This window comes from Diachasmimorpha longicaudata, chromosome 18 (assembly GCF_034640455.1).
Source record: "Diachasmimorpha longicaudata isolate KC_UGA_2023 chromosome 18, iyDiaLong2, whole genome shotgun sequence".
In the NCBI taxonomy this organism is placed as follows: Eukaryota; Metazoa; Arthropoda; class Insecta; order Hymenoptera; family Braconidae; genus Diachasmimorpha; species Diachasmimorpha longicaudata.
In genome coordinates, this window is record NC_087242.1 from 1812970 (window position 1) to 1838122 (window position 25153).

General features: G+C 36.2%; 2 protein-coding genes across 2 annotated transcripts in view; one reads left to right on the top strand and one right to left on the bottom strand.

Moving 5' to 3' along the window:
- The window catches only part of LOC135171036 (spermine oxidase-like), a 59424-nt gene that overhangs the window by 27391 nt on the left and 6880 nt on the right, over positions 1 to 25153 (bottom strand). Inside the window, exon 2 of the mRNA XM_064137319.1 lies at positions 10646 to 10910. Within this exon, the coding sequence (XP_063993389.1) occupies positions 10646 to 10686 (41 nt within the window). The 5' untranslated portion in view covers positions 10687 to 10910. The remainder of the gene's footprint in view (positions 1 to 10645; positions 10911 to 25153) is intronic.
- On the top strand, positions 1498 to 11466 carry LOC135171035 (uncharacterized). The gene is made up of 6 exons (XM_064137318.1): positions 1498 to 1533; positions 1596 to 2033; positions 4212 to 4649; positions 7578 to 8082; positions 10504 to 10626; positions 10724 to 11466. Exons 2-6 carry the CDS (start codon positions 1610 to 1612, stop codon positions 11022 to 11024), a joined length of 1791 nt encoding a protein of 596 aa, XP_063993388.1. The 5' UTR covers positions 1498 to 1533; positions 1596 to 1609; the 3' UTR covers positions 11025 to 11466.

Sequence of the window (25153 nt, forward strand, 5' to 3'; positions counted from 1 at the left end):
TTTTTATTGTCAAAGACAATTGTGAGCTAGCCATTTTATTTTTTATAAATTTCTAAAGTGGAAAACAATGCTCTCAATTATTCAACTGCTCCATTCTCACGAATTGGGAAATATCTCCACTAAAATATAAATAAACAAATATTTCGATTGAGGAAGAAATATATCATGAGTGATAAAGTTTTCATTTATAGTTTATTGAGATGAATAAAAAATTGTTGTTCATTGACCAAATTTCATTTGAACAAAATTATTTCTAATACTGTATTACTACAAAGTGCGTTGTTAAATAAGGTCAGGCTTGGATCACCCTTAGAACGAGCCTGGCAGAACCCTCGTTAATAATGCTGTGGAGCCTTCATAAATCATAATGTTGAGTCTCATTCCAGCCCTCGGGATTTGACCTTAAAAGGCTTCGTTCAGACCTCTCCACGAGGCTTCAAACAGGCCTCGCGTTCCCAGCCTGAATTCGGGTTATCATTTTCAAGGCTGGATGAGGCCTTATCCACGTGGGAATGCCAACCCGGAGTGAGCATTTGTGAGCCTTGTTTCAAGGCTTGATGAGCCCTGTTTCCATCGTCAATTCCTACCTGGGAAGATCTAATGTAATATTGCGGATCTTTGGCGCGCCTTGCGGTTTTTAATTCGGCGTAATTTAACGATTGGGGTCAACAAAATTGTCGCGTCGTAGGCCAAAATATTAACGAGCTGCGTGACTAATTTTTGGAAGCACATCTTTTAGTCTTCATGGAAACGTGCAGGGGCAGTTGCGATACTGCCGCTCAAATCGAGGAATTACGGGGTAGGATGGATTCGTTTTAGGTTTTGGGTGGAAGGTCACGCGATCAATTACGAACGCTGCTCTCGCGTGAATTGGCAAAGGTCCAATTATGTGTAGAATTTTAATATCAGGGCGATAGAATAATTATAAAATTCAACAAAAATTTAAAATTTTATTTTCCCGTTGAACATAAAAATTTATCGATTCGGAATAATTACGTTTTAAGCCTCGTATTTTACCACTAATTTTCTCTCTGTGAAAACACATTTTCTAAAAACAAGATATCCTCGCACTGTATTCGATTTTACATAATTTCCCAACAAAATTGGCTGATGGTAAAAATTGTCGGTTATAGTATTTCCATTTGGAAGTAAAAAAAAGGCCACCACCAGACCAGTTCTCTGGAAGATGTCACGTCGATTCCCATCTGGACATGGTCAATTTTCGCAAAAACTTATTCTTTTGAAATTCATCATTTTCTGACTGGGGTAACGACACTAGACGTTCACCTTTTTTTCAATTGCGTTGCAATTTATTAATTGGATTTATTAATTCCCGCGAGATCCCTGCGCTGGTGATTGCGACGGAGCGTATTACTAGAATTATTTGCTATTTCTTTGTACAATTACTTTGAATCTCCCGGATTGATAACGCTCACTCGCGTCACACATTGACCTCGGAATCATCCGAGGAGGGGATAAAGATGACTAACTAGGTAATGGCCAGTTGCTTTCCTTATGACTAGCAGTTGCGAGGTAAAGACTCAACAGTTGTTGTTCTAAAACGTGTGAAACCTCAAAATATTCTTAATTTATAGCTATTGACACTAATATGGAAAGACTGAGGGAGGAGCTCGCAGTGTCCCCCAAGTTGGATTTAACAGTTTCCGAGGTGGAGAAATGGAGTAGCAATATACACGCTGGTTATTTATTTGAAAAAAATGGCGTATCAGTGCTTCAAAAACTCTGTTTGCTTGTCAGTTCCATTCCCGCAAGAACAACTTTCCCAGGTTGGCAACATTTTGGAGCTCATCTGGGTCTGTCCAGAGAACAACTGCAATGCATTGAATATGATTTCAAAGGCCTGCAAGATCCAACATATTATGTTTTACTAACGTTTGTGCAATGCGTTGATGCCACAATGGATAAAATATTTGATGCACTGAGGAAAATGGATCGTTTAGATATTATTCACAGACTTTCAAATCTTTTGACACTATTCGTAAATTGTTTACGTCTGAGTAGTCAATCTGATGGTAAGAAACCCAGTTGAGTTTGATTATCGGGAAAATAAATATTCAATAATTATTCCAATAGTTGTTCCTGGTGCACGTAGTGGAGAGTATAATTGTGGTTTTTTTACCAGTGGAGAGAAATGAGCGACGTGGAAATAGCTGAACGAGCAGAACTCATTTAGCAGTCACAATTTTTCCTGGAGAGTTGATAGTTGGGACTGTACACATGGGGAAGGCTAGATGAAGCCACATGGTGCAAATGATTTTTCCAATTGATAATGTCCACCCATTCTCTATATGCTCTCAATTTATCAAGGATATATGAATCAATCAACATTGCTCACATATTTTTCATATTTTTTTATCAAGATTAAGCTAATTTAATATATCTTTCAAAATAGTTTTCAACGTATAAATATTTTCATCGAGGCTCACAAACTTTTTTTTTGGGAAGTTGATAGTTGGCATTGCCTCATTACATTAGATTTTTTTGTATGAATTATGTGAAAAACATATATATTCATATTAGTTATAGACGCTGATTGTTATATATTCTTTATAAATATATAAGACACATTTTTCCTCGGGGAGCAACATTTATCACAAGAATTATTGCATATAGTGCAGAGTACTGGACGAAGTCTGCTACTCAACCTCTTTCGTTCGTCCCTCACTTCTGTCCAATCGTAGAACAAATAGAGAGTCCACTCACTCTCTAACTCTCCAAAACACTGAGAGAAATAATTATTTTGCCAAATATTCATTTGCTTGAGAACATTATTTATTCTTTCAAAATTATATTCCTTCGGTTGAGTTAGTTCCAGGAGATTAAATTGAGTCAATTATGACAATCTGACAGCACTTGAACATAACTGTGTTGCACAGAAGGATAAATTAACTCTGTTGATTTACTAGAAGGAAAAATTTCCATGAATTTTTCAATGTTTATAATTATTAAACAGATCAATTAAGATTACAACTTATTTGACCGTCTCATAGAATAACATAATTAACATAACTCATACCTAATAACGATTGCCTACCATTAGCTTGACTTCAGAAATACCATTTTGAATGAATAAATATTGATTTGAGGTAAATAAATAGTTGAAAATAATCTTTTCTTTTCTTAGTGCGGTTTTTACGTACGTTGAATTGTCATACTGTTACGTTAATTTTCTCATTCATTTTTGTAATTGATAAGTCAACTAAATATTCCTCTCCCTGTAGATTCAGATTTAGGCCTCAATAACGTAGGAAGAATATTCAAAAAATTATTCCTGACACCATGGAAGTGGTTTCCATAAAAAGCTAACCAAGGATGTCTCCATTATAGAATCGCTTTAAAAGAATTTATCATTTTTCTAAGTATTTTGTTAATTATTCATTACATTATGTTACCTGCTGAGTTGATAAAAAACAACCTAATAGAAAAAAGTGGGACTGTCTTTTTTAAGTGGGTGAACCATATAAAAAAAAATCATGGGCTCGTCTAATTGATACAGAATGTTCCATACCTGACCGATTATATCTACATGTGATTTTGGATACCCCCAAACATGTTGAAAAATTTGTAAAACAATCTATAGAAAATATTTCAAATTACTCTGCCACAAACGCAATCCTATGGAATAGAACCCGTTATAAACACCCTCGTCATACCTCATTTGAAAAGCTTCAATTTATCAGAATTGAGAATCTGGAATCTGACTCCTAGCGAAGTCTTGAACATCTCCAATAATGGACTTTGAAAAAAAAAAAAAAAAACGCATTGTTCTCAAAATTGTCAACATCATTTCTCTCATCGCTGCGGAAAGCCCAATCACCTTTTGTTTTGCTTTTTGTTACAACAATTGCTATACAATAAAATGTAAATATTTGTCAATACTTGGCTGAAGGCCCTCGGGCGATGGCCAGCTGCAAGTTCTTGCAAGAACTTGCAATGAATTCCGTTAAACAATATTTCAAATTTCTAACTAAATCTAATAGAAAATATTGAAATTTTTCGTGTAATTTTTCGTAAACGATTCCATGGAATTCTTTCATAGGCGATACTTTTCCATGGGAATTACGAGAGAAAAATTTCACGATTTTCAGGTAATTTTTCACATTCGGAATGGGCGGATAGGCTTTTATAGAATAAAGTAAGTTGATAAAGTCAAATTATGTTAAATAATGTTTGTTCGCTCATGGTTTCAGAACTTCATCGGCCGCTACATATTCCCAGAGTTCCCCTAGTTCTAAGCCCCGTCATTCCTCTCAGCGTTCTCAACGTCATGAGATTGAGTTCAAGAATTCATACTGGATATCTGTTCGAGCCTGACGGTATCCCGATCCTTAAAATACTGTGTCACCTAATCAGTTCCACACCAGCAGGACGAACATATTCCGGATGGCAGGATTTTGGGATTCATCTCCATCTCACCGAAGCACAGTTACATTATATAAAACACCATTTAAGAGACCACCAAAGTCCTGCATATTATGTTTTACTGATTTTCGTTCATTCTACTGATGAAACAATGGATAAAGTGTTGGATGCATTGCACAAAATGAATCGACTGGATGTTGTGGACAAACTTGCGGAAACTCTTACGCTTTTCATAAAGAGTCTGAGCTTGAATTCACAATCAACAAGTAAGGAAATCCCATTTTAAGAAAAAGTAAAATTTTACTGCTTGTGGAAATATTTTGGATCTCTAATGCCTACCGTTAGAGAAGAATTGTGAAAGAAAATCTCAAATAGGCTGGTATTTTTTTTCATTTTTCACATTAATTATCACATATAATACCACAAGTGGTTCAAAATTATCGAATATTTCCCGATAGATTCGTTGCAAACAAATGAAGGAGTCAAGTTTTTCAGGCTAAAAAATCACGAGTGCGAAGCACGAGTGATTTTTCCTGAAAAACTTGACGACTTCATTTGTATGCAGGGAACCTAGAGGGAAATATTCTATAATTTTGAAGCTCGAGTGGTATTCAGGGGATTATTTTTCCTATCCAAATTTCGGCCAAGAGAATTGTGCCATGACATGAAAAGACGTTTATTTGGTTAAGTGTCGTTTGTTTACCAAAATATTCAAAAAATTATCGCATATAATACCACAAGAGCTCCGAAATTATCGGATATTTCCCGATAGGTTCGTTGCAAACAAATGAACGTGTCAAGTTTTCCAGTTTAAAAATCACGAGCGCGAAGCGCGAGTGATTTTTCTGGAAAACTTGACGAGCTTATTTGTTTGTAGGGAACCTTGAGGGAAATATCAGATAATTTCGAAGTTCGAGTGGTATTCGGGGGATTATTTTTTGCATCCAAATCTTGGCCGATAGAATTGCACCATGAGACATAATTTTCAACGAATTGCCATTTAATCTGTCAGATACAATTGAGGGTTACTTCAACATTTGTTTTTTTTTATATATATCAACATGCAAAATTTCCAGTGTAATTTTCAAGAATATCCGCTGAAATACCGTGTTGACTATACAAAATAACGTCGAATGGTGCAATCCTATTGGCCAAGATTTGGATGGGAAAAATAATCGCTGATATTCGAGGTAGGCTATACAAAATATCAACAAATGGTGCAATTCTATTGGCTGAAATTTGGGTGGGAAAAATAATCCCTGATATAACTTTAATTACAAAGAATATGAACTCTAATTTTGGATTGATATGTCTAACAAATTGCATGTTTTATGAAGACGTCGGAATCCACCCTTATTGTGCTGTCTACTGTCCGTATGAGTTATAATGTCTACTGAAGAAATATTCTTGTAGTTGCTGGGTAATAAGAGTTATCGCATTTCTAAATTGCAATAAAAGGATCTTTACTAGAAAGCAATTAAGGGCCAATCATTGCTAGTATCATCGAAATGACATTTTAGCTACTTCGATTCCTAGCCCATGGTAAAGAAGATTGTCACGATTATCACTCGGTGATGGTTTATTGAGCAGAAATTATTTGCTGACTGCTGCCACCTTTGGCTCATGTTCCTTAACAAGTAAATGAAAATTGCACTTTTTAATACGGGCTAAACGTAGCATTAATGACAAAAAATACTATTTTCCTGATATCGTGTCCCATGAATGGCCGATGTTTATCTCTCCGTATTACTAGTAAAAATGTCTCTCGCAATTTGAGCTTTTGAAAAATTTCCTTTTACAAAATTCCTCAACGGAAAAATATCACTTGTGAAATTCTCTCGGTAATTTTCTCTATTTTCGGTGCCATTTACCTCCAAATAACTGTTTTTGTTTCTTTGTTAACTTTGAATCAATTGAATGACTCTACGTTTCTTTATAGTCTTTATGTAAAGTTGTGTAAATTAATCATTTTTTTGCACATAATCACATGAAAGTGAGTGTAGTTTAATTATGTATTATTGTGGTATGTTCAGTAATATAATCGACAGTTTGATATTATAAATAGTGTCTTTAGGGTGATGGGTAATGTTTGTGCCATCGCATCTATTCACAAGTAGTTTCAGTCGTGCATCAAGATCTTTGTATTTTTCCTTTCGTGGTTCTGGGCGCTCCAGCAATGTTTTCGGTGACAGACATATAAGTGAGAGTTTGTTCTGATTTTAGGACATCTAAAAAATCATACATATTGATGGGGCTTATGCGAGAAAATTTTTTGCTGAAAAATTTTATCAGAAGTGATTTTTCGAGCAGGGCTTTTTTCAGAAGAGAAAGGGCAATTTTCTAGAGACCTTTTTCTCAGGGGATTTGAGGGATTTTAGCGCGACCAACCTAATCTTGAGGACTAAAAGCAAAAAAAATTGTCATGAGCAATTGATCAATATCTGAGTTAACCCTGTGATAGGACTAATAAAAGCCCTACATATGAGAGTTTAATATGAGAAGACATCTTCAGTCGCTAAATCTGATTAACATAGTCAGCAATTTATTTGTTTTACACTATTTGTGAGAATATTAATAATTAATGGGATGTTCACATCATAGAATGTCTCCCCAGATCAATTAAACTCAACAAAATGTTCAAACCTACAAACAGAACTGACGTTCATTTTGTCAGAAAGATATGTAATCAGACAAATATTTAAACGCTCTTTCGAATTATCGTGATTTAAGGAAAGATCCATAATATTGTTTACTTCGCCAATTTTTTAGAACCATGAATAATTTATCCATACTCTTTCGATACCATAGGCTTCGAATCTTCAAATAAACTATATATGACAAAATAAACTTAACCAGAATTTATGATGAATTCATTCGTGTTTGCAGAAATAATGGGAAATTTTACGATCAGGAAAGTGTTGAAAAATTTCAACAGTTGTACACATCACAAACTAAAATCAAAGGAATAGAACTGTCCGATCCCAACGAATATCACTGGCACTAAAAAATGTTGGAGTCCATTAATCCATATTTGAATAGGTTTGAACTTGAGTAGAGTTTGTGTAGAAAATTTTACCCAGCAATTTTCCTCCGCAGAAATAAGTTCCGAAATTCTCCGGCTATTATTATTAGCATTGGAGGCTAATAATAATAATAATAGTATAAGTTTAATATTTCAAGATTTCGTTTTTCAGATATACTGAGACCAAAAAGTGTCTCCAACATACCAGAAATACTCCGTCCGATCATTACAAGTAAAAAACTGTCATCAACATCTGGAACGCAGCTGCTTCATTTAGAAGGAAATGATATACTAATGAATTATTCGAGTTCTCTTATTAGGGAAAAACAAAATTATGGGAGCATTGTGATGCTAACATTTGCAGAAGATGGACAGAACATAATGAAAAGCATTTGTCAAATATTCAGAGAGAAAAATCCAAGAATTGGAGTACTGATTCTTCAAGAACAAGAAAAATTGGTGAATTCCAGAGCAGAGGAGTTCATCGATGATTGCTTCAAGCAAGTGAATTATATAATTCCAATACTGACGAAGGAATATACCGATCACATCAATAACCTAAGGAATTACGGCGGTAAATTGGGAGAAAATTCACTGGATTCGAAATACCTCCATTATATTTACTCTTTGTTGAGATTTGAGTACGTCAAGAATAACTGCTCCAACCACAGAGTCAGGTAATTAACCATTATTTTGCGAGATAATGATATTCATTGAAAACAATAGTAGATTATGGCATGAGGACCATAAGTGGAGGATTGTGAAGTTTGCAGCGCTCGGCGTGGCCAGCCTACGTCTCGGCTCGCCTCAACTTCGACTTCCCTCACCTCGTGCTGCAAACTTCACACGACTCACAAGCCGACACCATCGTCCGAATGCCATAATCTCTTTGTCGTTACGAAGGCCTATGGCGGGTGGGTGAAGGAGTGCGTGAAAGGGGGGAGGGGCGAAGCCTCCACTGAATAAGAGAAATAGACTAAGTTAAAAAAAACTCGTTGCACTCCGGGAGTGTAGGCAGAATGAAAACTTAAACTTATGGCGGGTTGGGCACTTTTTCGATCGTCGATTCACGTCCCTAGTGAAATTCTCTACTAAATTGAGTATATTTTTGATTTTTCGGTTTTTCCTACTTTTCCGGTTTTCCCATAATTTTTAGCGATTTTCCGACTTTTGTATTAAAACTTTCGATTTGTTTTTTTTGTTTAACACAATACCATAGCAGCAACACCATTCAAATGGAATATTTAAATAAATAAAGTTTGCGTTTAATATACATTTATAAAATAAATATAAAAAAAACTCTCAATCTGGTCTGTCACGAGGGCATGAACGAATGCCCATGCAAAGAATGCGTATACAGTGATGCCAGACGGGGGCAAAAATCTCACGCATGGGGGTTTCATGCGCAACTCCCTCGCGCAACTACTGCTGCGGAGTGGGGCAGTGGGAGACGTGTGGGTCCCGCATCTGGCATCACTGTAAAATCTCATCTGTCGCGAGTTCACAAGAAAATGCTCACCCACAAAAGTGCCCAACGCGCCATAAGAAGTTTTCACTTCAAAAAATTAATTCTTTGGAAAAATACATAAACAATATAGACTAAAGAAAACGAATCTTAATGGAAATACTAAAAGATTAATAATGCTTTCATATTATAAAATGTTTTTTGGTGAATAAGTTTTGCAATCGCATGATTTCTTTTTTGGATGAACACAACCATGGACAATAGAACCTAAGCAAAACGTTTTTATGGACGATTTTCTTTGTCAGAGGTAGTAAATATGCTGAAAGTTGAGCAACCTGAAAAATTGAGATTTATGGTTGATATCTTTGTATTGCTATCGCTCAACTGTCATGTCACTCCGAAGTTCCGGCAGTCTCGGTTAGAGGCATAGTAGATCGCGTTTAGCGGAGGGTAGGTACGCACTTATACTCCTAGGAGCTGTAATGTATCTCGGTGAAGTCCGGTCTTATAATATTTAACCTATCGTCCCCAAACCAGTCGGGTAGGAAGCGCTTTCCGCGCCTCAGCAACGAAACAGTGTTTTTATCATACCGGGGACGCAGTTTTCAACGAATGGCAGAAGGGTGGGCGTCCCCATATACCCAGATAGCCAAAATCCGGACTACTGCTTTGCCACTGTCGCCGGGGATGACCGACCCTCTACCTTGTCACTGTTGACAGCAATGGTAGGAACGGTCAACAGTACGTCGACAGTGGTAATAGGATTACTTTTATGGCTCGGGAGTTTATGGGGCTCAGTGATTACCTATTAGGATCCTCAATGGAGAGTTTATGGCGCCCAGTAGACCTCGTTTTTCGAAATTTATAATAGATGACAGTAAAGTGAGTTTTGGTGGTACTAGGTAGACCAGTAGATGGCAATGGCTTCCCTAACAGATCACTCGATTGCGACTCGATAGTAACCCGATTCATTCAAGTGTTTATTCCGTCGGTGTCTAGCCAACTGAATTATTAGTTTATAAAATAGGAATAATTATTAGCGTATTGACATCATGCAACCGGTATTGGGCTCGCAGCGCGCGCTTTCATTCCTAGTCACATAAAAAAAGAACACTTTTTTAAAACGCATCATTACTTCCGAAAAAATAGTGAATTTTGTTTAAAAACCATCATTTTTAACATTTTATTACATGTTGTTTACGAATTACTGATGAACCAATGAGGCGATATCGATATAATAAATTAAGGATTTACTGCGAGAATCATAAGAGAATTCGACAACATTTACATTTCCATCCCTTTACTCCGGCGGTCCACCGGCGACTGAGGCCCCTGTCTACCAATCAAAAGCGGCAGACCAGATCAATTCACCATTGCCATCTACTGGTAAAATTTAACAAGTAGTCTGAGATAAAACCCATGAAATCAAAGTAGTAAAAGACTTATGGGAATAGCTCGCGAGTAAAACCCTTTACACATGATGCTTTTTTCTGTCTTTTACTGTACCTAATAATCACCGTCGACAGTGTTGGCTGTCTGGGTATTTATCAGTAACAAGTCAGATAGATAATTAAAAAATGATCTTTTACTCGCATGTTTTCACTTTTCAATTTTGGGACCTCTCAATTTTCAGATGTTTGGTACCTGATTTCTATGTCACAACCATGATGAAATCAGATCTCCATCCAGTTCTACAAGCCTGGTATCGACAATCAGACATCGACGAGTTTGCTACAAACATATTATTGAAAAAGTTGTAAATATCATTGGCTTACCTATTTATAAAAAGATCGCCATATGAACCTTCATGCTGCATCAGGTCCTCTTTTTCAACATCACTGATAGAACAATAGAGTTTCCAGATTTTCGAAGATTCCTCATGGGGTAGAAATTCACCGGTGGCGTCTACGAATATATGTCTATTGCTGTCATTCAAGTTGTGAGAGGATTCGAGAAGTTCGAAGGGCTTCGCAAGGTCGTAAACAACATTGTCGACTTCGCCATGGACCCACTGCGCTCCCAGATCCACAACACTATCCGCTGATGTATTCCGAGGGAAATGAATCATCCATTAAATGTCAAATTATGGCAGAAAATGTTACAAAATTATCATTTAGGGAGACTGACCTTTGTATATTAATAAATAAATTATGACTTATTTCAACCTTAACTACAAATTAAATTAGGATGAAGGGCTACATCTGGCACGGTTTGGGTGATGTACTTTTAGGAGTCATTTATTAAATTATGGGAATAGACATGAGAGAAGACTCTGGGTGTTTTGCCAGCAAAAATTATGATTAACAGTTAGATTGTAACTCTGGACGCTGTAGAGGCATTCTCCAGTAGGAATACTCGCTATGAAGCAACTAACTATTGCTGGCCAGGCCCTGGCTTAGTGCCCTCAAATCTGGAGGGCACTATAGTTTATTTCTCTTATCCTAACCCTAGTGTTTTCTACCTTCATCCTCCACCAGATCTATTTTGGGGGAAACCCACACTGAGAAAGTTCCATCAGAGGAGGGCTTTCCCCTTTTTTGTAATGTAAAGGAATAATGAAACAATAAATATTTTCTGAATAAAAAAAATAGAAAAACCTGAGAAGAGTGAATTTTTTACCCAGAAAAAAAAAATGAGCCGTCATGGGACGCCTGGCAGATGTGAAACATCGTGTGTGTACAAGTAATATGCATAAAAGATAATATTATTACAGGAATTAAATATAGCCTTATGAACAAATGAAGTATTACAAATTTCTTACAGAAAATGATAACTTTATTTAATAAAAATTTATTTACATGGGATATAAAAATTCGATATTAATATCAAGTGGCTACAATTTAACTATTTTCATCTGTAACTTCAGTAATAGTTATATTCGATTTTTCCTCTGCCGGTATTACCGTGACGATTGGTCGATAATAACTCAAGTACGTTACAAAAGTATTGGATGAAACACCATCAAGATATCTCACAAATACAGCATCTATTGTTGTTCCATATTTGGTAGTAGATTCTCTTGGATTATTATTGATTTGCAATTGAAATTCTTTTTGAAGAAATGTCATTAATGGCATTGATTCAGCTCTTGCAAAATTTACATTAAAGTCTCCAGCGAAAATTAATGGCAGTTTAGGTTTATTTGTTTTAAAAATTATTGAACCTGTTTGGCTATAAGGAAATAACCTTTCATGTAAAAATGAAATTATATGATCCATTTTGTTATTAGGTGAAATGTATACTACAATCATAATTAATTCACTTCCCCCTTCTTGTTTAACATGTGAAGCACACATATCACCAATAGATGTTTGGGAAACATGAACTTCTGTAGCATTTTGAACTGCTAGATCCATGTTGAGTGTAGTAACATGTGAAGTGTTATTGTTTTTGTAAATGGCCACTCCAGCGGCTCTAACATTTTGTCGTTTAAATTTTGCAATACAATGAAAGTTACATAAATCAACTGCTTCATCTGCAAGACACCATGTTTCAGTTAGCAACAAAAAGTTACTATTTCTACAAATAGGATCTTGTAAATCAGCAGCATGTTTCCTGAGACTTTGACAGTTTAAAGTGTATATGGTTAATTTATTTCTGGAGTTGATAAAATCAGTGATCAATCGATTAGTAAAGTCTTACACAACATTGATAGTATGCCTTGTATTCAACTGATCAGGATGGCGTCCAGTTTCAATAATAATATTTTGTGATGCCTGTAAAGATTGTTGAGAACTGAAATATTGTAAAAAATATGACATTAAAATATACAAAAAAAAAAATGTTGAGTATGGCTTCAATATACTCATGAACTCAAATCTTAGTTACTTATTGCAATATATGACTAAAGATTTGAGAATATAAATTTAATTAATAAATTTGTCCATATTCATTCCTTCATGAATAATAAAAAAATAATGAATTAAAGATAATATTAATATAATTTATATAATTATTAATCCTAATATAATTTATAAATTACTGATATGATTAATATCAATATAATTAATTAAATATGGAGCTATAATAATTACAGTTATGGAGACATGAAAAATACGATCTACTTACTGATGACTTGGTAGTATGCCATAGTCTAGTTTCCCTTTCTTTGCACACGGTTGATCACTTTGATCTTCTAAGTTATCACTATCACACATATTTTATTTTCAAAAATTGAAATAAAAAATTAAATAAAACACAGGTTATGTGTACCGTATAAAGAACCACGTGGAACTGTGTGAGAAGCCACACCGTACACTCTATTACACATAATATATATAGGTATACTTCAGTATAGCGTGGTGGCCCATCCCCCACCGTCCACTCTACTACACAGAATATAGATAGGCATACCTTAGTATAGCGTGGCGGTTGCTCGCCACGGCAAGTATCGCCACGCCAACGATTCGGTTTAGGAGTGCGCCTATAGATGTTTCACATCAAAAACCCCTAAATTCTAAAACTTTATTCATATAAACTTATTGAAAATAATGAAGAAGTATGTAATATTTTAATGGAATAATCAGTTATTTATATTGCTATTGATAACACAGTCCTTCCCCCAGACGTGACATTTTTCAAAACACCCAGAATTGTCCACTCCACGCGGACTTGGTCAACACCCAAGTCATAAACCGTCAACTAAGCAATCACATTCTCAAGAATCCCTCTTCATCAATCGGAAGGATCCTGATACCCCACTCATCCTGAGGGAGGAACTCAGGAACAAGGGTTTGACCTGGAGAGACAACGAAGGAGGGTAGAGTCAGTAGTCTTTGAACGTCGAGTGAGCTCACCTTGATAAAAATGAGGGTGCGCGTTCTTGAGACAATACGATCTTTCACACTTCCCATCAATTCACTAAATCAGTTTGTTTTAAGTTTGTAATAATGCTTTTCAACTAACCAAATCAACTTTAAGCTGGAAAATGAACACGCGATTCACACAAGTCGTTAATTGTTTTGAGTCAATTTAAACATTAGCTCAAATGTGTCCTCTGCTATAGAGGTAGACGATACAGTGTGTGATATAATGAATTGCTTAAATCCGTTCTTGGAGTTTGTGAATGATTATTTCAGTTGCGCTGATCTTTCTCGCTGGCTTTCAAGAAGGCTAGCCTCAAGGCGGTGTTCAGACAGAACTGTAAAAGCACAAATTTTTTTTCATCACTCAACATTCACTCCTAATTAGCTGCTAAGAGTCCCGCATGAATCTTCGAAGTGAGCAGACGAGATGGTACACAGCGAGATTTGGGTGTATAGTATGCCGATTCATTGGCACTTAAGCCACGAGTCTTTACTCAAGATAGAACATTTATCAGAGGTGCAAGTGAAGGCTGTTCATTCCTGACTTAAACAAACTCAATCCCAAATCCTCTCGAGGGTTTAAGGGGTTATTCTCATGTGAACGCCTATATTTTACCACTTTTTCGGAATTTTTTTTTTATGCGACAACAAACTTCAATCCTGTTGATTTTTCACATATAATACCACAAGTGGTTCAAAATTATCGAATATTTCCCGATAGATTCGTTGCAAACAAATGAACGAGTCAAGTTTTTCAGGCTAAAAAATCACGAGTGCGAAGCACGAGTGATTTTTCCTGAAAAACTTGACGACTTCATTTGTATGCAGGGAACCTAGAGGGAAATATTCTATAATTTTGAAGCTCGAGTGGTATTCAGGGGATTATTTTTCCTATCCAAATTTCGGCCAAGAGAATTGTGCCATGACATGAAAAGAGGTTTATTTGGTTAAGTGTCGTTTGTTTACCAAAATATTCAAAAAATTATCGCATATAATACCACAAGAGCTCCGAAATTATCGGATATTTCCCGATAGGTTCGTTGCAAACAAATGAACGTGTCAAGTTTTCCAGTTTAAAAATCACGAGCGCGAAGCGCGAGTGATTTTTCTGGAAAACTTGACGAGCTTATTTGTTTGCAGGGAACCTTGAGGGAAATATCAGATAATTTCGAAGTTCGAGTGGTATTCGGGGGATTATTTTTTGCATCCAAATCTTGGCCGATAGAATTGCACCATGAGACATAATTTTCAACGAATTGCCATTTAATCTGTCAGATACAATTGAGGGTTACTTCAACATTTGTTTTTTTTTATATATATCAACATGCAAAATTTCCAGTGAAATTTCCAAGAATATCCGCTGAAATACCGTGTTGACTATACAAAATAACGTCGAATGGTGCAATCCTATTGGCCAAGATTTGGATGGGAAAAATAATCGCTGAAATTCAAGGTAGGCTATACAAAATATCAACAAATGGTGCAATTCTATTGGCTGAAATTTGGATGGGAAAAATAATCAAGCAAAAGAAAAAGGAATATTTTAGTTCATTGGTAGAATCACTAGGCAGCAGAACTAACATGAAATACGTCGAGAATAGATGTCGAATCCTCAATAATAAATGGGTAAAAATAGAGAATAAGAATACAATACATCTGGAAAAGGCCAGTGGGTCGAGAAAATTGAAGCAGCTTTAGATAAATTATGTCCATCATTTGTCCCCGATTGGACGCCGTCTCAAGAAAATGTATTTCTATCAGAAAGCTTCACTTACACGGAATTCAGTGTAGCTCTGGAGTCAACGAATCAGAAAAGCTCTTCAGGTACTGATGAGATTGATTACTATGTCTTGAAAAAACTATTGAATTAAATATAGATTAATATTTGTTTTATATTCTTTCGCATGTCACAATCAATTTTGAATTTCCTAGAGTTGTAAATTCTAGGAATCTGTCCTCCATAGAATGATATTTCGAATATATACTACACGCCGAGGATTTCCTTGTGTAGTTGTTTTAATGTTCTTTGGAGGAGAATGGGAATTGATTTCATTGACACACAACACTTTTAATTCACGATTGCACATATATTTACAAAAAGAAAGGTGAACTATGACACCGATATTGAAAGAAGGAAAGGATCTCCGTCGAGATGTTCCTACAGTGATTATAGAAGTGGGAAAATGAACTTGAAATATTTTAGAGTCTAGAAAAAAGCGATAATCCTGCTAATAAACAATTTTGTAGCAAGCCGAAAAATGATTATTGCAGTGGAGAATATAATATTTGGGGAAGAGAATGATAAAGTAATTTCACGCGCAGTGTTTACCATCAATAAAGGGATTAAAACGGTTCCTTATAGGTGCGGGAAATTGAGAGTTATTTTAACAAAACGATGAAAATTCTTAAAGAAAAAAGTACTGAATGATAAAATGAGTAATATTATGAAAACATTCGAAAGATTTCTATAGCTTTATTAGACTCTAAGGAATGTGCCTGAAAATTTCAAGTTTTTTATGAATTTATTGGGGAATTTGCTCAAGGTAGAAATTCAAATTGTACTGACGAAAACGGGAATGAAAAATATCAAAAAAATATCAAAATAGAAAATCTATTTCGCGTGTTTAACACGCAACAATATTACTAGACATATTTAACGAGCTTTAGAGATTTTTCTGAGGAATGAAGGCACCACTTCATCCATTTCATACCCAAACAACATGGAATGAGTGTGAGACCTATTTCATTGTCATCTTGCAGCTGTAAATTACTTGAAACAATAATAAAGAACGAACTTGATTGGTGGATAGAGGATGAGGAAATGGGGAACTTGCATGCGGCCCAGAGTTGAGAAATAAATGTATTAATAAATAGTTTAACGCCTATGGAATACTCTCCAATGAAAAATGCATTCTAACTCATTGCAGTTTTTTTTTAACAATCAATCAAAAATTGCATAATTTTGAACCATGTTTTAACGCACGTGACGTCACCAGGCGGTGACTCCGGGTTCTTATTGCAGCCGCTAGATGACAGCACTGATATTTTTCTAAACGTCAGCCGGTGTCAACAAACATTAGAGGTTATATTGTTAAATGTCACTTCTGCCCAGTAATGGGTGAGAATAACCTGCGGCTTCACACCACAATTTTCGAATATTTTTGCACGCAGGAACTGTTATAAACACTTTATTCGGTGTTGACACAGTTGAGTTCGCACACGATGGTACAAAACAATATTTATATGGTTGTTTTTCAACTTTTTTACTGTCATTTGACATTTTGGAGTATTTGTGAGTGTTTTAATCAGTTAAGGTTAAATCAGTTTAAATAGGTTTCATCAGTTAAGGTTAGGTACATTTGATATACCGACGGTAGGAATCTATGATCCGGGAGATGGCGCCACATGCGGAAGTATAGGACCCGCCTGATGACGTCATGACAAGTTTTGGAGCATTTGAAAATTTCACTTTTTGAACAATCGATAATTAATTGTTAAACGATTTTTTAAATGATTTTTCATGAAAAATCTATTATTAGGACCATTAACTATGTAAAAAAAAATTAAAAAAAAAAATGCAAATTCCCCATTCTACAACATAACCAGACAGGTTTCCGGAAAGGTGTATCATTATTAAGACATGATTCTAATAATAAATATAATTTTTACTAAAAAAATAGCTTCGGATGTTGACGTAATCTACTTCGATTCATTAGATTCATTATGCATCAAAAGAAAGGGTCTGTATGGCAATCGCCAGCAATTAGCGACTTGCCCAAAGGAACCCCCTGCACGAGGGGTATTTAGCCCACTTCTTCATTCAATTTATGTGTTGAGATATATAAAAAAAGGCTCCTTGAGATATAATCAATTGCCAGTTTGCTGATTACACGGCTGTCTACTTTCGAGATAAGAAAATAAATCTGTCTATCATCAAACTTGAAAAGAATATCGAAGCCCTCAACGAAAACTTAAATAACATAGGCCTTGAACTGTGCCCCGAAAAACAAAGCTTATTCATTTTACTCATTAGAGGAATATTAAACCTGGAAATACAAGAATAACGATTTGAAATGGCGTGATAAAATGAACGAAATTGGTATAATTTTGCGAAATTATATTAGGCTACGAGCTATCTTTTCGACAACACGTGGAGTATATAGAGAAAAAGACACTCAAACCTCTCAATCTTTTGTTTTTACTTTAGATCGATTATGTCATGGAAATTTATCAAATTCCTTCTTTTGAATGTTGTCAGAATTGTTTTCTTGGATAATAGTAATAAATAGGGGTGCGATAGTTGAGCGAGACGAATTCTCTAACATAAGTGACTAAGAACTATGTCTACATTAATATAATTTAATTGCATAACCAATCAAAAATTGTAAATTTAAATATAATTTTTCATGGAAAATTTTCTAAATATTTAAAATTGCAGATGGCTGATGGAAAATTTGAGCAATTAAACACTTGCAAATTTTTCATTGATTTAATGTGTTTTTAGGAATATTTTCAACATTGCCTTAGAAAATTTCTGAAAAAAATTTCTCCAAAAGTTGGGCCCACATGATTCATAACCATCTGAAACGTAAAGATGGTAAGGTAGGGTAAGAGGCCAAAAAAACGTAATTTACGAAATCGGATCTCGCAATTTACATTTTTCAAAATCCTGTTTCAAGTTTCGTATTTTACCACTAATTTTATCCGTGTGCACACGGGTGGTTTGCTAAATAATTAGTTTTTCATTTTCATAACCATATTATGTGGAATGCGCACGGAAAATGATATCTCCTGGTTCATTAATAAATGCAGAACTTTACCAAAATCCGTAGTGAATATTCTTCCTCCAATACGATCCTTGGCTTCTAAAATTGTTATGTTCCTTAATCCACGTTCAAACAGTCGGCTGGCTGCCGAAATCCCAGCGACACCGGCGCCGATTATTACAATTCTAGGTTCCGTAAGCATTTCGCGAAATTTACCGAAAACTGTCAAGATATTCAGGTATTGTATATTAAATGTAACCGTCCTAGATCTAGGATATATTCCAAATTTTATTTTTTATCATGAATCTCCTGCCGAAACAAGTGTAAAAGAATCACTGAAATGGCGAGTAGGAAACGTTGTAGAGAGTGATTTCACAAGGTTAGCAGATATAATAAAGCGGGTATATGTTTTTCTTCCCCAGTTATCCACACTCCACGTAATTGCTACTTGAAATCGTGTCTCCCACTTGTAGAATGGCAGGAAAAATACCGACTTGAGTAAGCCTAGGTTAGGGATCGATTCTTTCAATAAGGGTAGACTCAAAGAGGATAGACTAAAGTAGAGGCTCAGTTCTGGGGGTTTGAGTGACGCCAGGCACTCCACGTTACCGACATGATTTCACCCCAGCGAAAACGGGGCGCCACGAGTACTACTGGGGTATCTGCATATCGGCCAAGCCGGTAACGCCTCAGTAGCGGTCAAAGAGGATAGACCAAAGTAGAGGCTCAGTTCTGGGGGTTTGACTGACGCCAGTTTCTCCACGTTACCGACACGATTTCACCCCCGAGGAGACGGGGCGCCACGAGTCCTACTGGGGTATCTGCATATCGGCCAAGCGGGGGGGCTCCGTTCGTACTTGTTCAACTGTACAAATGATCAACTGTACACAGAATTTTCAGATGGCGAGAGCACTACTGTGAAGGGATTCAACTGTCGAGAGAAAAAGCTAGGCTGTACATGTGGACCCAGCGCCACATGTACAGCCTAGCTTTTTAGAATTTTAGAATTTTCAAACGGTGCTCTCACCGTTTGAAAATTCTGTGTACAGTTGATCATTTGTACAGTTGAACAAGTACGAACGGAGCTCCCCCGCTTGGCCGATATGCAGATACCCCAGTAGGACTCGTGGCGCCCCGTCTCCTCGGGGGTGAAATCATGTCGGTAACGTGGAGAAACTGGCGTCAGTCAAACCCCCAGAACTGAGCCTCTACTTTGGTCTATCCTCTTTGGTAGCGGTCCCACAGCTACAGGGACAAGTCGAGAGTGGCGATATAGTTTTTTGCGCCTATGAAATGTTTTTTTGATTTTTCAGCTACAATATGTCTTTTAAGATTAAGAAAAATTAATTCAAAAGATCTATTCCTTACGGTAAGGAAAGAAATATTTTCACCTACCCAATTAGTTAAGCATGTACCAAGAGCTAGATAAAATATTACAATTGCTATATTGACGCACAGCTAGCGTCCTCAAATCGCATGCTGTCGACTCGAGTTGGATTCCAGCCTCCATCGTTTTTTTTTCTTTTTTATTTATATTATATCAAATCGACGGCAGTGGTCGTGCGGTTAGAGTGCTAGACTCACAAGACAACGACCCGGGTTTGATCCCGGGCACCGGCGGTCAAAATTTTAAAAAAATTTATAGCGCTCTAATCTCACGGTTTCACTGTCGAGCGGTAGTCCTGTCAAAAGGGCGACTGTACCAGGGCAGGTTTTCCCTCGAGTGAGGTTTTTCCCGCCCTTTCGGCAAATGCGGTGCAGGGGGCGGGGGGAAAGAAGAAGAGAGGCTGGAGAAGAAAGTTTAAGAGAGGTGGGAGAGGATGTAAAACAAAGCAAAACGTTTGTAACATCAAAGAAATGAACAATTTAACAACAATTTATATTATATCAATTTTTTTTCTATAAATGGTTAATCATTAATCGAAATACCTCAAGAGAATCATATCAAATGGTAATTCGATTGATGATTCACCATTTCTTAAAAAAAAAAAATACGTCACCTCATGTGAATGACCGATAGTGAGGGAGAGAGAGAGAGGGGGAAAGATATGTCTCTCTCGCTCATTGGCAATTTCAAGACAGTCTTTTCAGAGGGGGGGAGTGAATAAAAACCTATTATTATTAAGATTAGGATGATTTATTAGAATACAAGAATAATCTGATGAGATCAAAAATTTAAACAATAATCCTCGATTATTAAATAACCTGAATAATTGATGTAATTGCCTGATCAGACATTTAATGTTTAAAATTGAATTATCCACAAAAAAATCTGTTTGACAAAATACTGTGAACCCATTTGTTTACGAGATATTTGTCAAAAAGCATTTTTAACTAGAAAAATTCCGCAACTACAGGCAGCCCCCTTGGCATTCCGGAGATAATTGTTTAAATGTTAATTATCTCATGATGCAAGAGGCGTACAGTATTTTGTCAGAAAATCGTTTTTATTGTAAATTTATTTTACAACAAGAAAGGTTTCTTGTCAGAAAATCGTTTTTATTGTAAATTAATTTACAACAAGAAAGGTTTCTTGACAAAATACTGTACCGCTGTTGCATCATGAGATAATTAACATTTAAACAATTATCTCCGGAATGCCAAGGGGGATGCCTGTGGTTTTCGGAAATCACCTGTGTAGATATGGAATTTTTATCAGTGAAGAGAGGAATGATATGAAATTACCTCTAGCCAGATTTTTCAGCGCTGAAGTCACTCCCAAGAATTTTGATAAAATTTTATCCACGAGCTCTTACAATTTGGATAAGGAAAATTTTCCAAGAAAGAGGCACTCTATTTTATTTTATCAAAATGAAGGGAACCGTGATGATATAATGTATTACCAGGATGACGAATTATTGAGATCGTTGAGGAAGTTGAAGAATTCAGACGATTCTGTGAGAGATTTAATCACTGCAGTTTGTCAGACTATCCATAAAATCGCAGATAACGCCCAAAATTATTTTAAAAACGAGTCTCTGCTTGCCTTATATTTAATTTTCTTGTCATATCTGGAATCCAAAGCACGCGGACATAATAAAGAAGACTTTCCAACATTCGAGGAATTTTTAACTAGTCGAACAGATTTAATGGTTGAAGACGTCGAAATTCCATCCGAAATTATCACAGAATTACTCCAGAAAATTCCATATCTTAAAGACTGCCTTCATAACAGGGAAAAAGAGAGCGATATTACTATGTACCGACTGTTGGAGGGCTTCAGGAATCTTAATGTTCACGAGCTATTCAGGTGGAGATTCCAGAAAGAACAAATGCCTAATTTTGCTAATGCGAGTTTGAGTAAAAAATATGGACATAAGGAAAAGTTGAATTACAAGTATTATCTGAAGGAGGCACGTCCCAGCATGGCTGCATACGTATTGTTGAATCCTGAAGGGAAGCGAGCTAATTTATCATCCAAAATGTAATATTATGCACTCAGTTTTCACATATTCCTAACATCTTGAGTTAATTATGAACTTGTTCTGACACTAGAGAAAATTTAAACAATCATCTGAAAATTTGAATACCATGGAATTGCAGGCAATGAAAAAATACGTCAAATAAGAATAATAGTAATGTTTATTAATACTAATATTGATTTTTTTCTGATTCTCTGCTTTAAAGTATAAATACTCCAATTTTTATCAGTCTTCAGGATATTTTACCTTTTTAGGAAATCAAAAATTTCGTTTCGAGCCCACGCATTTGCTCTGCAGAACCTCGACAAGCCAGAAATAATTTCTAATTGTATCTCCTTCATCGAGTTTCTCGGCGTTGACTCTGAGCGCTTAAGGGGTTATTCTCATGTGAACGCCTATATTTTACCACATTTTCGAAATTTTTTTTTTATGCGACAACAAACTTCAATCATGTTGATTTTTCAATATATTTTTATTTGTATTTTGAAATATACGAAAAAAATTTTTTTTTTCGTTTTTTACATTTTTAACATATATTTTTTTAAAGTCAAAGTAGTCCCCAACAAAAAAAGGTAGTTCACTGGTCAAGGTGATAGCGGCTATTCATGTTGTCTGACATAAAAAAAATCGAATGATTATTATTCAGTAGATCTGTGGCTATCGTCCCTACCAAATATAATCAATTTCATTAAAAACAAAAAAAAATATCGAACTTCAAAAAAAAAATCACGAAAATCTCCTTCTTTTTCGTTACAAATCGTTTAAAAAAAATATGAAGATATTGTCGAAAATAAACAATTGTGGTAGGGACGATAACTATAAATGAGTAGAAGAACATATGTAAATTTTAAAGCAATCGGTTGAATACTTTTTCTTGTAGGACCTTGACCGTTTCAGAAAATGATGATTCGAGAAAAACGCGTTTAAAGTTGAAAGCCTGGTAGACAATCGCTTACGACACGTCGGCGACTATGAGCTGTAACTGATCAAATACTATGAATTTCGGTCTGAATTTTTCACAGCATATTTTCAATAGGTTTTACTGTCAAAATATCAAAAAAAAATCGATTTTTTGAAGTGCTCACATGAGAATAACCCCTTAAGGCTCCACGCAACTGCTGCAGACTACGTCCAGAGTAAACTGAATATTTCAATGAGTAAAATTACCAGTCCCCTTTTCGAGAGTTGGCAATTTATCTCCTCACCGAAGATTAAATTATAGGTCGTATTACGTTTTTCTCATTTGAACTTTTAGATGACCTCCTTGAGTCCGTGGCCTACCAGAACACACGAGATTTGGTGATTCTTCTAGATTACTTGGAACAGAGTTTTGCAGTAGAATTTACCTCAGTGTCAATGGACAACGTGACTGATTTCATTCAGAGCTTGAAATCTTGGGAATTTGTTGTGAGATTTGCAAGAGTTCATAATGCACTTCTCCCAGTGGCTTTTCTGAAGGGTTTGGCAAGAGGAAATCATTGGTTTGAGTTTGTCTTGGTTGGAAATATCTTTGGGTATCCGTTAGAGCGGATACCCAAAGCGTAAATGTGATTCCTCTCCGAATTTTCATGAATTATTCAACAGAAACCATGAAAATTCTAGTGCAAATTTAGGTCGACTTTATTGTTTTCAATTTTTAGATGTTGGGAAACGCTGCAAACTTGGAAAACGCAACGATCCGGGAACATCTTCTGATATCTCTGAATAACTCTCACCTAAACCATCCGACTATTCAAAGATCTAAATCATCTAGGCAAGGTCAACGAAAGCACAGTCACAGTCTCCCTAGGCACTCCCCCACGATGCCCACCCAGGTCCCCACCCTAGAGTCCCCTATGAAAAATGGCCAGTGTGTTCCATTCAACCAGAACACTCCGTTCGATCTGGAGAGACTCCCCTGGAGCCCTTCTGAAAGCAGCTCGAGTAACATCCTCTCCAGTAATGATCCTGTTAGCAGCTTGCTACGAACCTTCCTCAACAGCCTCCTACTGCTATTCCTGGCTTGTTATCTCCGTCGAGAACGAACACCTTCTTACAGCCTACTCCGATTGTCTGGACGACCAAATCTGGCCAATCCGAAGAATCTCCGAGCTCTTCCGAAAGCTGGTGTCCCTGGGTTACATCGACACCCTCCCCAAAGGCTTCCAGATCTTTCTGCCAGAGCATCCCCTTCACCTATTGTTCAAATTCCTCCTCCAATGCACGAGATCCTGTGAATTCGAGGAGAGCCAAAAGATACTCGTCGACTTTATCAACACCTGTTCCATCTTCAAGAGTAACAAAACCATCGATTGAAATGACTGAGAAACCACTTATCTCAACAACGAGTACTGGATTGCAACAGTCTGCATCGAGTACATTATATCTTCTGTGAAATCAAATTTTCGCAGGACACATCTTCCTAAGCAGGACAAGGTGCTTGTTTCGTGCTTCAATCACGAAAAATGATGAGGTTTTGTATATACATTTTTTATCGTTGAGTGACTCGGATGATCGGATGGAGAAAAACATTTTTTTTGACATCTGTTGGGGAAAAATCCATGGAGCCTTTGTTCAGAAAATTCCTCATTCAACAGTTCCATATTTCACCCCCCATCCATAGCTCTTGATAATAAAAAAAACACTCTCTCAGTACTCTGCCACCTAATCCCTTGCTAACCGGGCTTTATGACTCTAAATTTTCCCATTTTTGCTAGAGAAGGTTGCTGATACCTTCTCCAACACAAACCTATATTTTTATGACCTACCTTTTTCCTTTGCCCAACACCCCCAAAAATGAGACAAGATTGAAATAGCAAAATCAGTTGAACACCACCAAGTGAACGTACAACATCACCATCGGAATTTTCTTACATCCGGGTCACTCCATTTTCAGTCAAAGCTAAATATTGCGCAAATTATTAAAAATAGAATCATAGCGCATTCCAAATGCAAACTTTATAGTGTAATATTGTGTTTGTTTTATAATAACATTAACATAAATAAATTTAATCAAAGTGACAGTTTTTCAATTTTAGTCGTTTTATTTCTTTCAAGCGAAGTTAATTCTTTAGCTTGAGAAGTGCGCGGGATGTTTAAGGGGTTATTCTCATGTGAGCACTTCAAAAAATCGATTTTTTTTTTTTATATATTTTGACAGTAAAACCTATTGAAAATATGCTGTGAAAAATTCAGACCGAAATTCATAGTATTTGATAAGTTACAGCTCATAGTCGCCGACGTGTCGTAAGCGATTGTCTACCAGGCTTTAAACTTTAAACGCGTTTTTCTCGAATCATCATTTTCTGAAA

Coding starts and splice junctions, on each gene's coding strand:
- LOC135171035 (XM_064137318.1), top strand. CDS start 1,610: ATGGAAAGACTGAGGGAGGAGCTCGCAGTGTCCCCCAAGTTGGATTTA. Junction 2,034..4,211: donor TCTGAGTAGTCAATCTGATG/GTAAGAAACCCA, acceptor TCATGGTTTCAG/AACTTCATCGGCCGCTACAT. Junction 10,627..10,723: donor AACATATTATTGAAAAAGTT/GTAAATATCATT, acceptor ATAGAACAATAG/AGTTTCCAGATTTTCGAAGA.